The sequence below is a fragment of the Trichomycterus rosablanca genome, chromosome 2 (genome assembly GCF_030014385.1).
Source record: "Trichomycterus rosablanca isolate fTriRos1 chromosome 2, fTriRos1.hap1, whole genome shotgun sequence".
Taxonomy (NCBI): Eukaryota; Metazoa; Chordata; class Actinopteri; order Siluriformes; family Trichomycteridae; genus Trichomycterus; species Trichomycterus rosablanca.
Window position 1 is genome coordinate 31,853,474 of NC_085989.1, and position 16,514 is coordinate 31,869,987.

Below are 16,514 nucleotides of genomic sequence, written 5' to 3' on the forward strand. Positions count from 1 at the left end.
GTAACAAGTTCAAATAGCTTAATGACAGATACATAGCACAACACGTATCACCACTATAATTACTTGGCCGTAGTTGAGTGTTAGGGATTAGCATGTGTTTAGAATTATTAGCTGTGCATTTAAAATATGCATTTCTGATTAAATCAAGGTGATGGGTATTGAATTTTCTTTGGCTTTGAGAAATGTGATCACCATGCACTAACGGTTCATTATAATAACCACAAACGTCTCTGTCCATGGTGCTGAATCACCGCTGGTCAATTCAAGTCACGTTAAACCAGGCAACCAGGCACAACTCCTGTTCGGGATGTCGACAGTTCAATACAGTTTGGTAATTCAATACAGTTTGGTAATTTTCCTGCTCAAAAACACCTCATTCAACTAACCAGGTAATAACTTGGTTTGGTAGGTTTACTACAGCAGGAAAATCGCTAAACTGTACTGGACTCTTGCTGTGTTATCTCTGCTTCAAACGTTCCTATTAAGATCGCCGGCTTTCTTTATACGAGGGTTAGGTATATAAACTCAGTCAATATAAGGGTTTATTTCTGTTTTTATTGCGGTATGGTGAAGCTTTGGTGCCGCTCAATGGGAAAGGAGGGCAACTGCTTGGGGGCTGGTTTGCTTCGGTCCAATCGGAAGAGGAACACCAAACACAAAACACTTAATATGAGAAATGTGCAGTTGTTGAGCGACTGGCAAAACCCGGGTGATGTAAAACAGCATGACTATGCAGGCTGTGAGACATTAGGTAACGGGGTTAAACTAGTGGGTTTAATCTGAGCGTTTTAGTTATGAATCATTGATGAGTGCAAAAATGGGCTACATAGTTTGCAGTGATTGTGCGTGATTGGACTCACCTGAAACTAGTTGGGTCAATGAATTTGAGAAATCAGGTAGCACAAGGGGTACAATTGATCTAATTCAAATGCATTGCTGTTATGTTTTCATCCATGTTCTAAATAACCATTCAAAAGTTGGTCTTACAATCCGAACTTTGGTCTGTTATGCTCTTGCCCATGCATTGCTAACGCAGAACAACGATTTCACAATTGGCCTGTGGTTAATAATGTGTGATGGATTTAGCCATCTGAATGAAGTTAGGACTAGAATGTAGTTTAGCCCGCTTGTAAGACTAATGCCAGACGCCCCCGCATACACGCCTCCGTCCTAAACTCTCTCGCCTCCTCACACACACACACACATTGGCGCACATATACAGGCACGCATACGCACATACAAACCCGATCGAAACCAGTTGAATTAAACATTGTGGGCACTTTACTGTATGTTTTAGTTGGAGGTGATGTTAATGAGCATTTACAATCACTCAAATACACAGCACGTATAGCTTGTCTTTAAATCCAACGGGTTGCAAACAGCAACAGACTACCTAAAGCATCTTTATCTTATTCGAAAAAACTCCATGTCATTTAGCTCATGTTGAAAAGGAAAATAAACAAAGAAAGCAATAATATCATATATATAAGAATAAATGGTTCAAAGCCAGAATGCGTAAAAAAGCACCTGCTTGGCAGCAGGAACAGAATACATTTCAGCTGTGCATATCGGAATATGGTACTGAGACAACAGCATGCATCGCTTTAGCGTGCGCAAAGCGCAAAACTTACCGCTGACTGACGCGCCGATCAGCGCAAAATACACGAGCAGAAGCCGGCTCCATGGACGCAATAATACTCCCGCCTTCATTAACACCAAAAGCCGTATTCCCCCTGATTTCCTTGTACATTCACATGCAGTCCTTCCAAGTCCCGTTACGTCCGAATTCAAAGTGGAGCCCATGGCGGGGATTTGTATTCTTCTTATTATCGGCGGCGATCGCTCTTATCACTCGCGTTTAGCGGGAAGATTGGATTCGCGTCGGCGCTCGGAAAAATCCCCACGCGTCAAGAGCGCTCTCGCACACGCGGACTGAACCATCTCGAGCACAAAGCGGGGTTCAATGACGCTGCAGCACGATTTCACAGCAACAGCACCTAGAAGGAAGATGCTTCTACAACGGCGAATTCTCCCTCTACAGCCCAAAAAGATTTACATAGTGTTTTAAACCACAAAAAAATGACTGTCAGGTCTGAAAGCCAGGCAGACAGGATGCAGAAACCAGCACCTGCGCTCCCTTCGGCAGGGCTCAGCTCGGCGTCCCTTCGTTTTGTTTTCAATTAATTAGCGACTCGTTAAGGCATGAATCATACACCACACACAGCACCCGACACCTCCGCACACAAGTGTGGAGCTTCAGTGAACGGCTGGATGGTTGTGAGGTGTGGAAGTGGAGGGGGAAGGTATTCCGGGACCGCAGCTTCTTCAGGCTTCGTCAGGTTCAGGCTAGGCGCTGAATTAGTAGTCTGAACACCGCTGAAAGTCCAACTGCAGAAAGCCAGAGCATCTCTCTCTCTCTTTCTTTCTCTCTCTCGCTCACCCAAACACACATACGCACGCGCGATCGCACAAATTAGCCTATACAGTCGTCGTACCTTGTAACTCGACGTCCCCGAAACTCGACGCCCTTCGTCGAGAAATTTGTACCCTTAAACTCAACATTTCCCTTAAACTTGACATGCGTGCGAGGTAAACAAAGGAGTACGCGTTAGGGAGAAGTACATGAGAAGTTTACTATGGGACCATGGAACGCATTAACAGGTTTTCCATACATCCTGATGGGAAAAATACCTTGAAACTCAACGTCTTTTTAACTCAACGCCGCTCCCAGAACCAACTGACGTCGAGTTTTAAGGTACCACTGTATACGCATTTTTTTAATAATGCGATGTAGTGCATAATTTTAAAAAGATGGGTTGGTTGGCACAGATCTTAGGGTCTGTTGATGCATGCTCAATAATCCAGGTACACAAATCCACAAAGTTGAATCAGTTCATCTGGACACAAGTTTGTTGTAGAGATACGTTTCGTCACTCAATCCGAATGACTTCATTAGTCTGAGCTGGTGGTGGATATTTTACGCCATCCTAGGCGCACTCCCGAGAAGGAGGCTGTTCGAAATCCTAGATGCCTTAATATGCTGTCTAGTTAGGCATCTTAAAATTTCAATGTTATTTTGACTCAAGAATGAGTGAGCATTGGAAGCGTCCTTAGTGCGGCAGCTCTTCTCTCACAGAAAAATTAAAAAAAAACATGGCTGTAATAACGTAAATAAATTCTTATTGATTTTTAACTTGTATAAACTTGCACAAGTGTTTTTATTTGCAAGTTTGGGCTTGTCAGCGAATTTAACCGTTTTCGGTACAAGAAGGGAGATGTTAGTTGACGTGCTAGCACGCTGTGCCACCCCATTCCATTGGTTTGAGTGGCAAGATGCTAAATGCGAAACCCCATGGAATCGCTGTCTAAGTAGCGCGTTCGAATAACCTGCCTTATAAGTCAATAACTTATTACAATCCTCTCTACTGAGGCAGCTGCCTATGTAGGCAGTAAGACAGCAAGGCAGCTCCCTAGGTTTCAAACACACCCTTAGATTTTGTCATCACGGGCCCTGTGAACACAAATACCCATTTAGTTTTAATTGCAGATTTAAGTTTCTTTACAGTTTAAAGTTCATCTTTTTAAATCACCTTCAAACAAACAATGGATCCAAAATGCTGATTGCCTTGGCCGTGCCAGCCTAATAGAAGAAATATTGAGCCATACTGAGCAATATTTAAACCTCTAGGGGGACTGAGATTTATTTATTTATTTATAGGATTTTAACATCATGTTTTACACACTTTGGTTACATTAATGGCAGAAACAGTAGTTACTATTTACACAAGATTAATCAGTTCACAAGTTTAATGTCAAACACAGTCATGGACAATTTTGTATCTCCAGTTCACCTCACTTGCATGTCTTTGGACTGTGGGAGAAAACCGGAGCTTCTGGAGGAAACCCACACAGGAGACAATCTTAACAGTTAGTGCAGTTTGTTTAATTCCCTGGGTCCTTAATTCACATTAAGTGCTTGAGCAAAATCCTAAAGCAAACTGAGAAATAAAAAGTGTGAAAGCGTGAGATGGACTAAGATGTTGTGAAACCATAAATTCACCATGACATCATATAGTGTTGCTTTGATTTGAAGTTGCCTAATTGTTTTTGTTTATTTTCAAAATGTATTACTTCATCAGACTCAACCCAGGAATTCAGCATAGATAATCACTCTATAAAGCAACACTGAAAAACGATAAAGTATTTGGATGTTTTTAACTAAATTATAACTAGTAATAAAGAATGACAGACGCTCACTTGGACAGACAGAATAGGGACAGTAAGCGGGTGAGGAGGTCTGCATTGGGACCTTTCCCCAGATCAGTGTGGATCCATTCCGACACCCCTGAGGATCAGCTGGATCAAGTGTGTTTCAGGATCTGGAGGCGCTCTGTTTTGGCACAGGGATCTATATGGCCACACCTGGCTGAAAATGCTCACAGGTTTATGGATGATCCGATAATGCAGGATTGTATCATTACCAGCAAACAGAAGAACCTCGCTGATGAGACTTCAACACCAGTGTAAGTCACCTGTGCACTTTATCTATCAGTAATCATGTGTGTCTATACTTGAGCAGTCTGTATATTGACTAACGATTACAAACTTTGTACTTCATACTCACTCACTCACTCACTCACTCAACTGCTTATCCAATCAGGGTTGCAGAGGGGTGCTGGAGCCTATCCCAGCTTTTCAATGGGCGCAAGGCACACGGTAACACCCTGGACAGGGCGCCAGTCCATCGCAGGGCCGACACACACACACATTCACCTATAGGGCAATTCAGTGTCTCCGATTAACCTGACTGCATGTTTTTGGACTGTGGGAGGAAAATGGAGCTCTTGGAGGAAACCCACACAGACACAGGGAGAACATGCAAACTCCACACAGAAAGGACCCAGACCACCCCACCTGGGGATCGAACACAGGACCTTCTCGCTGTGAGGCTGTGCTACCCACCGAGCCACCGTGCCGCCCTGGGTTTATACTATTTGCATTTATTTATTTATTTTTTATTTATTGCTTTTGCATTTCGGGCCGGGACAGTGGCTGAGAGGGTAGCACTGTCACCTCACAGCAAGAAGGCCCTGGGTTTGATCCCCAGGTCCTTTATGTGTGGAGTTTGCATGTTCTCCCCATATCTGCATGGGTTTCCTTCAGGAGCTCTGGTTTCCACCCACAGTCCAAAGACATGCAAGTGAGGTGAATTGGAGATGCAAAATTGCCCATGACTGTGTTTGACATTAAACTTGTGAACTGATGAATCTTGTGTAACCAGTAATTACCTGTCCTGTCATGAATGTATTGTCATGAATGTCTATCTATCTATCTATCTATCTATCTATCTATCTATCTATCTATCCAAAGTGTGTAAAACATGACGTTAAAATCCTAATAAATAAATACATAAAATGTTGCATTTTGCAAACTGTCCCAACTTTTCCTGATGTGGGGTTGTAAATGTTAATATGCTTCGACCTAAGAGGAAACTGAAATACCTGGAAACAACAGACATAGGGAAAACATGACAAAGAAACTCCTTACAGACTGAAATAAAGTTAGACTGAAGCCGGTCCTGGGCCTCTGATGCTACCTGTTAAGACACCATGCCACCCAAAAAAAAATTCAGATAGTTTTTATGAGAAACAAAACTGTAAATAAAGTTAAAACTGAATATAAAATATATTAATAATACATCTAAAATTGTATCTAAGCTATACAAACGAAATATCAAAAAATACCACTGAAAGAATAAGTTATTTTTAAATCTTGCACCAGTTTTTAGTTTAATTAATTGTGGTGTTGTGTGACACCGTTAACGTTGTTTTTAATATTTAAATTACTTTTTGCTACACAGCCATCAAATGAAGACAAACCCCACAACTAAGCACAGCCCACTGCCTTCCCTCATCAATCATAGGTCATTTTTTTAAACATTATTTTGTAAAAGCAGTCTGATTTTTTTCTGATTTCTTTGCTTGGCTACTCATTTTTCTTTGTCATCTTCCCACCTTGCTGTTTTTTTTTTGGTGATTAATCATGAAATCCTTTGTACTGTAATGGATTATGATGATAAGAAAATAAATGAATTCCTAAGTACTCAGAACTAATTAATTGTTGTAGAGGCACAACATGCAGCAGACTGAAAATATGTGGCTACAGCGGGTCTTGAGCAAATCCCAGAAACAAAACACTAATACACGCTGGTAAAGTTAAGTGAGGTGAGAGGAAACAAGATTACATGTCAAAATAAAACATTTACATTTTAGGCCATTTGAAAATTGATTTAAAACCCTATATAAACATATTTTATATGGCAGGGCCATGTGAGACTTGGCTTACCTCGTGTACTTTAGTTTCCCTTATGCCTAGTTCACACTACACTGCATTTGCCCTGATTTTTGCTCGCCGACTGGTCGGCGCTAGATTTGCCGGCTCGGGAGCAACTCGGCATTCGCTCTGCGATCGAAACTCGGCTCTCAATCACTATGTGTGAACTACTCAACAACTCGATCCGAAACGAGATTTCTAGAATGTCAGATATCTGGATCTGAGTTGCCCGACTGAAAATGAGTTCTATGTCGAACAGCCAATGAGAACGCAAGATACGGGGTGAGGAGAAACGCAGGGGAGGAGTTGTAAAAAGGTGGGACAGGGGCATAATTAAGCAATAGAACACGAGAGGGAGTGTGTTATTGCGAATAACACACATAACACACAACCTCGAGTGTTCTATTGCTTTTATACAACAGTTTTTACAAAATAAAGAAAGAAAATAAATCAAAGAAGCCCTGAATTTCATAATAAATATGCTTTAATATTGACAATACCTTCCGCCAAAAAGTAGTTCCACAACGAATATAAAGTTTAACACTACAAAGCAGACATCCCAAGTTGCAAAAACTCATTTCAGGGAGGTAAGAACAACAAGAAGAAGAAGTCAAGAACTTCCGAAGGAAAAAAAAGAAATAAAAAAACCTCTCGCACACACCAAAGGATATAGGTGAAAACAGACCTTCTAGATGCTGCTAACAGGGCTATTAAGCTAACTGTTCGCGTTACAAACACATTAATGTTCCCTACATAGTGCACTAGATTGTGTATCAGATCATGGATATATGTTCCCTACATAGTGCACTAGATTGTGTATCAGATCATGGATATATGTTCCCTACATAGTGCACTAGATAGTGAATTAGACAATTGGTTATGTTCCCTACACAGTGCGCTAGATTGTATATCAGATAACGGATTTAAAACGTGACCGGGAAAAAAAGTCTGTGTCGCCTGCGTGCGCGTTTGTGTGCATGAAGCTTGTCGTTAATGGCAACGCGTCAGCGGAGTAATACCATTGTGGTGTGAAAAGACCGTGCTGTTGTCACGAATATCAGCACGGCTAGAACGCTTCTCAACCAATAAGATTGTAAGGTCGGAACTACCTGTTGTATAATATAGTTTATATCAGAATACATCGGCACACACACAAGTTTTACAGTATTTCTGACCTTATCATTCTATACAAAACATAACACCAATGTTGCATTGCAAAAATATTTATTAACCTCCAACTCACTATAGAAAAATCCATGCTGTTCGTGTAGCCAAATCCACTCAGATTTGTTTATTTTTTGTCAGTGATTTACGCTGCACATCAGATCATAAACTTTGATCGCTCGCTACTTGTTGACGTGCATTTTTGCACGTGGTATCATTAAACCTCTCGTCACTTCTAGCATTTGTTTTCATGACAAAACGTAGTTTGGGAGACCAGAGAAGCTCGCCTGCAATTCCAGTAGGTGATAGATGGTGTAGTGTGAAACCCCCTATCACCGATCAGTTGTGTAGTGTGAAATACACAGTGACTTGAAAGACTCCCGATTACAAGAGATCCAGTTGTGCGGTGTGAACTGTACAGCGACTTGACGACTTGGAAAGTCGTGTAGTGTGAACTTGGCATTATATGTTTCTGTCTGGTGTCTGTCTGTCTACTGAATAGCCCAAAGGGTTATTATAAGGACTGACACTTAAACAGATTATCAAACTGCTATTGTAAGGTGATCTGCATCTTGGGAAGTGGAGTTCTTTACTAAAACCACTCTCCCAGGGGCTGCTCCTGAAGCAACACAAGTTTAGCCCATTGATCTTCTATCTGGTGCTGGACGATCAGATCGGTGAACGTGGAAATTTAATTTTTGGATGCGCTCAAGAACCTCCTTTGCTAAATGTCCATTTCCCTCTCCTGAGTAAGTCCAGAAGTGCCCTTGTTGCATAGGTGTGAGCTCTGTCGACCATAAAGGTGGGTGGTGGTATTTCAGAGGGAATTGCTTCCTGCAAAGGCCTAAGAAATGATAATATGCCAAAGGATCTTGAAGCATCTCATGTGGTGAGAGTTTGTGGAAAGGGAATTGTAGGATTTTGGTTGATAGGCAGACTCTTTCCTCGGACTGACACTCTGGTGCTTATCTGTAGTGATCACTGGCTTTGGTTTTCTTTCATCTGATGGACCTCTCCAGTTTTTTATACTCTGACTTCTACACCTCCCCCCCTACTGCATCTGCTACTACTCGTCCACTGCTGGGACTTCTTTGTAGTTAAGTTTCCAGTATAATAAGGTTGGCTGGTATCCCAGATAGAACTAGAAAGGGGTAAGGCTGGATTCTGCTCAAGGGATCTGGGTCTGTAAGATATGATAAAGTTGAAGGGAGTAAAAAGGAGGACCCGCCTAGCCTGGCAGGGAGATAAGCATCTGCGTCCTGTAGAAGCCAAGAAAGTCTGAAGCTCCCATAAGGTTGCAGAAGTGGGTGATTCATAGGGTTGTATGACACCCAGCTCTAGGACCCTTCTTGAATATCTTCTTTTATGTCTGCGGATTTCTTTGGTGATAAACGGTATATTTGGGAAGAAGGGGCCTTGGCAGAAGATCGATGGGACAGTGCCATGATCTGTCTGGTGAAAGTTGGGTGGCTCAGTTCTCACTAAATACTTCTAATAAATGCTGATACACATGAGTATATGGGGACTTTTGATGGTTGTAGAGCCTCACTGGTACTAGTGACAATGATCCAAGCAATTATTTGACCCTTTCAAATAGGGGAGATCTAAAATTATGGCTGGGTGATTTAATGACACAGAAGGACATAGATAGAGCGTTTGGAGTACTTTCTTAAACATGTGCTCTCCTGGTGAGCCAGAGTGTGCCAAGAAAACATTCTTTACACCATTACCACCACAAGTCTGTACTGTAGAGACAAAACAGGTTAGGTCCATTTATGCTGTTTATGACAAATTTGGACTATAGAAATCTGGTGGGGATTCTTGTCAGCTCAAACCAATCTGACAACGCTTCTTTGACATATCTTTAAGGCTTTTTTAGGTACTTAACTAGACTGTCCAACAACCATGGTCCTTTCTGTCTGACTTTTTACAGTACGCCGCTAGCCACATGAATGGGTAATTGGATAATTATATGAATAAGCAGGTGTACGGTATATAAGTTTCACCTACCATATACACTGATCAGCCATAACATTAAAACCACCTCCTTGTTTCTACACTCACTGTCCATTTTATCAGCTCCACTTACCATATAGAAGCACTTTGTAGTTCTACAATTACTAACTGTAGTCCATCTGTTTTTCTGCATGCTTTGTTAGCTCCCTTTCACCCTGTTCTTCAATGGTCAGGACCACCACAGAATAGGTATTATTTAGGTGGTGGATCATTCTCAGCACTGCAGTGACACTGACATGGTGGTGGTGTGTTAGTGTGCGTTGTGCTGGTATGAGTAGATCAGACACAGCATTGCTGCTGGAGTTTTTAAATACCATGTTCACTCACTGTCCTCTCTATTAGACACTCCTACCTAGTTGGTCCACCTTGTAGATGTAAAGTAAGAGACGATCACTCATCTATCGCTGCTGTTTGAGTTGGTCATCTTCTAGATCTTCATCAGTGGTCACAGGACTCTGTCCACAGGACGCTGTTGGCTGGATATTTTTGGTTGGTGGACTATTTTCAGTGCAGCAGTGACAGTGAGGTGTTTAAAAACTCCAGCAGCGCTGCTGTGTCTGATCCACTCATACTAGCACAACACACACTAACACACCACCACCATGTCAGTGTCACTGCAGTGCTGAGAATGATCCACCACCCAAATAATACCTGCTCTGTGGTGGTCCTGGATGAGTCCTGACCATTGAAGAACAGCATGAAAGGGGGCTAACAAAGCATGCAGAGAAACAGATAGACTACAGTCAGTAATTGTATAACTAGAAAGTGCTTCTATATGGTAAGTGGAGCTGATAACATGGACAGTGAGTGTATAAACAAGGAGGTGGTTTTAAATTTATGGCTGATCAGTGTATATGTGGGTATGCAATTACTGACTGTAGCCCATTTGTTGCTCTGTATACCTTACACCTCTGTACACCATTTAGCAATCAAAAGAGACCACCATAAAACTTTCACTGGTATGAGTGTATCAGGTGCAGCAGTGTTGTTGGGATTGCATTGTCAAAGCAGTGCTGAGAATGATCCCAAAAAAACATCTGTTCACTGGGCGTCCTATGTCCTATGTTCATTTACAATTGTTCAATGGGGTAAGTGTACAGAACAACAGATAATCTAGAGTAACAACAGATAAGCTAGAGTAATTGTATTGCCAAAAATATACATACAGTTAATAACTTTGGTGCAATACCTTGCTGGATCTGATACGGAAAACTTAAAGCATATAGGTTAGCAGATCTTCTATTTTTTTTCTGCTAGTATCATTTTTTATTGAAAAAGACTATATCTCTCATTTTGTTTCTACACTAATTTTTTATATTTTTTTTTTCTGTAACCATTTACCACTGGTTTGACTCACAAACTTGGGTCTCCGACTGTAGACATTTTGACATTTCGTTATTATCAAAGTAGTTCCCCTTGGCTTACAGTGAACTGCTGTTTTAAGATTCATGTGCAAATTGTCCGCTGAGGCTCTGGGCAGAACATTCACTTCACTGCAGTGCCCAAATTGAACTGATCATGCTGTGCTCTCCAATTCAGCCTGGTGTACAATTGTCTGCAGTATGTATTCTGTCAGTAAATACAGCACCTCATGTTTTTATGTGTCTTATTTCTGTATTGTTATTGCTAGGCAAGGACACCAATGCAAAGTCACTTTTCTTGCCACAGCTCTCACATTTTGCATTATATTCTGAACACCATGGCTTATTTGTTTTTAAACATAGCTTGAATGTATTTGCTGTCTATGAACCCATGGTCACTGTCACACTTGGTTTGGAATTGTTAGTTTAACCTCACTCTTTATTTTGTGGTTTGAATGCATTGTTTGGCACCCCTTATTATTTTTTACTAGCATTCACAGTTTGCTTACTAATTTCCACAGATGTTATTGGTCTGGGAAGCTGCAACTTGTTTGGGATTGGGGAATATAGATTGCCTAGTCTCATAGATCTAATATCACTAACAACCTCTTTCTGAGACTATTGTCTGTGACACGTTGTTCTTGTACAGTTGCATCAGTGTTGCCACTGACTCCTGCAGGTCCTGCAGGCCAACATTTTACAGAATTTGTAGGTTAATGTCAGCCTTCTCTGTAGGAGATTTCAGCCCCAGTCATATTAGCATGTTATATTATCAGAAACATTTTGCAGCTTCATTAAGCAATGGTGGATGTATTGGAATTACATTCTTAGAAGTTACATTTTTGTACAAAACAGCATGAACTTTAATTCAGAAAAAGGTAACACATTGCCGCTCAGGTGGCGCAGCAGTAAAAACACACGCTGTTCCCTAGAGCTGAGATCTCGAGTACATCGTATCGAATCTCGGCTCTGCCTGCCGGCTAAGGCTGAGCGGCCACATGAACAACGATTGGCCTGTTGTTCAGATAGGGGTGGGCTAAGCCGGAATGGGACTCTCTTTCAGACTAGTGCGATTACGACCTCTGCTGGCTAGTTAGTGGCGCCTGCACGGAGATGGGAAAGGAGTGGGGTAGAGGGTGTGGCTCTCTGTACACAGCGCTGTACTGCACTGCACTCGTCAAGTGTAGGTGATATGATATTCTATTGCTGTGCACGTGTTGGAGGGGGCGTGGAGCAGCTTCGTCCTCCCCAATCAGGAGTAGGGACCAGCATTAGTAAGAGGATGATTGACGGGCAGAAATTGGATGCGCTAAAAGTGGGAGAAAAAGGGGAAAAAAAAGAAAAAGGTTACACACACACACACACACACACACACATTGCTATTGTTGCCCAATGGTACATCTGTTTGGCTTGTTCTACTATTCTTGTACTATGTTAACTTGTAAACAGATTGCAACACACACTATCCAAAATATGGGAAGTGCTTACTTTTTTTTGATTATTTGATTTCATTAGCAGTCAGTTTACAGTGGGAGGCTAAATCACGTCATGTGACATTTACTGTCATGTTTTTTTCTGTTATGTTTACTAGTGCAATAGTTGCTAGCTTGAATACATATTTTGTATATATATATATATATATATATGTATATCTCGTATATATATATATATATATATATATATATATATATATATATATATATATATATATATATATATATATACTGTATATACAGGGTGTCCCAAAATTCACGCAAGATTTGAATTTTTTAAGAAGAGATTAATTAAAAAATTCAGGGAGACTGGATCAGTTAGTGATCTTAGACACTCTGGCCGTCCCTCAACAAGTCGTTCAACACAAAACATCGAAGCAGTTCATGAGAGTGTTACTGAGAGTCCAGGAACATCAATTCGGCACCGTGGTTTCGGCACATCAATTCGGCACATTTCCAGAAGCACTCTACAGTGTATTCTCACGAAAGATTTGCATCTTCATGCTTACAAAGTTCAATTGAGTCAAGAACTGAAGCCTACTGACCACGCACAGCGAAGAGAGTTCGTTGAATGGATTTTGGAACAACAAGTGGATGCCGATTTTTAGAACAAAGTCATCTTTAGCGATGAGGCTAATTTTCATCTTGATGGCTTATTATTATAAGCAATTATTTTTATGGTTTTCATCTGTATGTCACATTTAGCCATAACATTAGGCCATTTACCCGATATGCTATTCCATACATAACCCTATACTGTATACTTTATGAATCAATTAAAAATTTACAATTTGTAATTAAAAACCTGTGTTCTCTATCAAAATTACTTCTTGCGTGAATTTTGGGACACCCTTTATATATATATATATATATATATATTAGGGCTGTCAAACGATTAAATTTTTTAATCGCGATTAATCTCAGAATTTCATATAGTTAATCGCGATTAATCGCATTAAATAAAATCTGTGTAAATGTTATAGAAAACAAGGTTTTTTAAGTGAAATGTGAAAAGTGGACGTTTCTACACGAAGTGAGTGTGTTTTGACCCTTTTGGGGCTTCCATAGTTCATGGACTAGCGTGCTTGACTCCGGTATTCAGTGCCGTAACAGATTAAGTTAATAAAGTGTTTTGCTCCCGACAACTTGTGAATATACCGTGTATTTATTTCTTTATTATGCAAGTGCATCACTACGACGCTCAGTTATATTATTTTAACAAACCGCAAATGAACAACGGTGGCAAGTCCGACATTAAAACGTTGGTTCTACCAGTCAAGTCTCAACATGAACTAGAATCTGCGTTAACGGCACTATTTTTTTTAATCGCGTTAAATTGAGATTGCGTTAATGCGTTATTATCGCGTTAACTTCGACAGCCCTAATATATATATATATATATATATATATATATATATATATATATATATATATATATATATATATATATATATATATGACAAACAGGTGAACTGAAAAGGAAACAGCAAGACAACCCTCAAAAAGGGGTAATTCTGCAGGTGGTGGCCACAGACTATACCTCTCCCCTTATCCTTCCTGACTGATTCTTTTCTAGTTTGTGTTTATGCTAGTTTCCTTGTCACTACTGGTAGATGCATAAGAAGGTTTCCTGTATCTCCCAGCACAGCCTCAAGAGCATAAAGGAGATACCAGGACAAAGGGGGTAAAGCCGAACACAGCTGAATAACATGGAAACATGTATATATTACAAAACACAACTCTCATGCTATTTCTGCCTTTATAATGTCTATGTTCATAAAGCTTTTTGATAAAGGTAAGATTTTAAAGAGAGCTTTGCGAAAGTGTTTTTAAAAATATTGCTTACAACAGCTTTATGTCCTGCAGCTTGGCCCACACAGAACCTCTTGGCAGCTGCACAAGGCTCAAGTGCTTAGCTCACTGTGCAGAATAATTCCTTATAATATGCCATATCTCAGACTATGAACAAAGTAGCTATAAAGGACTAAATACTTTTGGCTCTTAATGCCAGACCTGTTACAGCTTAATCACAGTAATTTAACTCTTAAAATACCAGCAGGTACAGTAGATTTACAATAGGGGTCCAATACTTATTAAACCAATATAGAATTCTCGTTTAAATTAATTTGGCTTGTCCTAAAATAAGGTACATATAGGGTCTGTTCAAAAACCTATTGAGCTGCCTTGCTGTCTTACTGCCTATATAGGCAGCTGCCTAAGTAGAAAGGATTCTAAGTCATTGACTTATGAGTCAGGTTATTCAAACGCACTACTTAGACAGCGATTCCATCAGATTTCGCTTACTAAGCTAACACAGTTAACCTCATGCCATTCAAATGAATGGGATGAGGTGGCACAATGCGCTAGCATGTCAACTAACATCTCCAAAACCACAACAAAAATGTTTAAATTGTAACAAAAATGGTTAAGTTGTCACTGACAAGCCCAAATTTGCAAATAAATACACTTGTACATGTTAATTTATTTACGTTTGAAAATAACTCTGTTCGTTGCTCCACGTCTGTCCGCCATATTTGTAATTTTTTTTTGTGAGAAAAGTTGTGCCGCACTGGATGCTGGGATTGCCTTCACCGCTAAGGCAGCATTGGATGCTCCCTCATTATTCTGTCAAAATACCGTTCAAATTTAAGGTACCTTACTAGCATCTAAGAATTCGAACAGCCTTCATCTCTGGAGTGTGCATAGGATGATGTAACGTGCTGTCTCTGTAGAGACTATGTTTTCGAACACACCCATAGTAAAGCATCCTTTAATGCAAATGCTATAGAGATCCGCTAGCAATGGAATGAGCAGGGATTTTTTTCTTGCATGGTAGATGCTAAACACAAAGCGGCATAATGCCTACTTGACTGTGGACTGTGTTTTGTTTTGTTCCAACAGGTTCTAATTAATTCCAGACTTGTTTTAATTATTTTATGATTACATTTCATCTCAGCATGAAGTTGCATGAACTCCTGAAATATAAAAATTTAAATATTTCTCTTTTTTTGTAATAGGAAGACAAATTAGCCCTATTTATATGGACTCAAAGAAGTCACAAGCTGTAGTCAATCACTAGTTCATGTATGTATACTTTTAACCCAAAAGGTTTTTTGTAAACAACATAACTGAGCTTCTGAAATGAGCTTGAGAGTCTATCACACAAGCTTCTCAGTATTTGTAAACTTTTACATCACTACTTTTTTATATAAAAAATATCTTTATTCAATTGAAACACTTACTACCAAGTTCAAAATGGCCCCAAATGTACAATAATTACTCATCTGGAGCTTTGTAGATTTGGGATTCCATGGCCAAAGTACCAAACACAAACCTTAAACTGACTTGCACAAATGTAAGTGTCAGCTAGAGCTAGAACCCTGGGTCACGAACCTTGGGTGGGTTGCAAGCCAAAAAAAATAGGTTGCAGAGAAAAATAATAACTAAATGAACAAATTTTTAAAGGCACATAAACACAAAATAAACTTGTGCACGAACACCCCTTGTGAAAACTATGGAACTTCTTGTAAACCACAGAAATCACAGTTGTAGTTGTAGGGCAGTTGTAGCCTAGCGGTTAAGGTACTGGACTAGTAATCAAAAGGTTGCTGGTTCAAGCCCCACGAATGCAAGGTTGCTGCTGTTGGGCCCTTGAGCAAGGCACTTAACCCTCAATTGCTTAGACTGTATACTGTCACAGTAATGTAAGTCGCTTTGGATAAAGAAGTCTGCTAAATGCCGAAAATGTAAATCACCATTGAGTTTTATTTCGATGCGTTGTTTGTGTTTCCTGGGTCGCGGTAAAAATCATGGACAAAAAATTGGGGTCACATGAAAAAAAATTGAAAAACCTTGAGCTACAGACATTGTTGCCTTGAACTTGTACTGAGCATTAACAATACAGTTGATCTGTCTACGTGTAGAGCACACTGTATTTGGACCTTAAAATAAGGAAAATGTGCTCTCTGAATAGATGATTATGATTTTACCATATGGCTTTCTGACAGACAAATCCGGGTTTGGCGGGGGCAATGAGACGAAGAAGACTACATTCTGCCTAAACAGTGCTGAATATAACTTGTGATGGAGTGGCAATAATGGGGGCAATAATCGTCTGTGAATGTTTTAATGACTTTTCCTGGGCCTT

General features: G+C 40.2%; 2 protein-coding genes across 3 annotated transcripts in view; one reads left to right on the forward strand and one right to left on the reverse strand.

Moving 5' to 3' along the window:
• csmd2 (CUB and Sushi multiple domains 2) overlaps nucleotides 1–1,971 on the reverse strand; it is a 472,613-nt gene extending 470,642 nt beyond the window's left edge. Inside the window, exon 1 of the mRNA XM_063014411.1 lies at nucleotides 1,632–1,971. Within this exon, the coding sequence (XP_062870481.1) occupies nucleotides 1,632–1,803 (172 nt within the window). The 5' untranslated portion in view covers nucleotides 1,804–1,971. The remainder of the gene's footprint in view (nucleotides 1–1,631) is intronic.
• Nucleotides 1,972–4,147: 2,176 nt separating this feature from the next.
• The window catches only part of LOC134308810 (uncharacterized), a 48,320-nt gene continuing 35,953 nt past the window's right edge, over nucleotides 4,148–16,514 (forward strand). Inside the window, exon 1 of one of the 2 annotated variants that reach the window (XM_062990715.1) lies at nucleotides 4,148–4,523. In XM_062990715.1, coding sequence (XP_062846785.1) covers nucleotides 4,243–4,523 — 281 coding nt within the window. In that variant the 5' untranslated portion in view covers nucleotides 4,148–4,242. The remainder of the gene's footprint in view (nucleotides 4,524–16,514) is intronic. The other variant, XM_062990716.1, reaches the window with a different exon arrangement.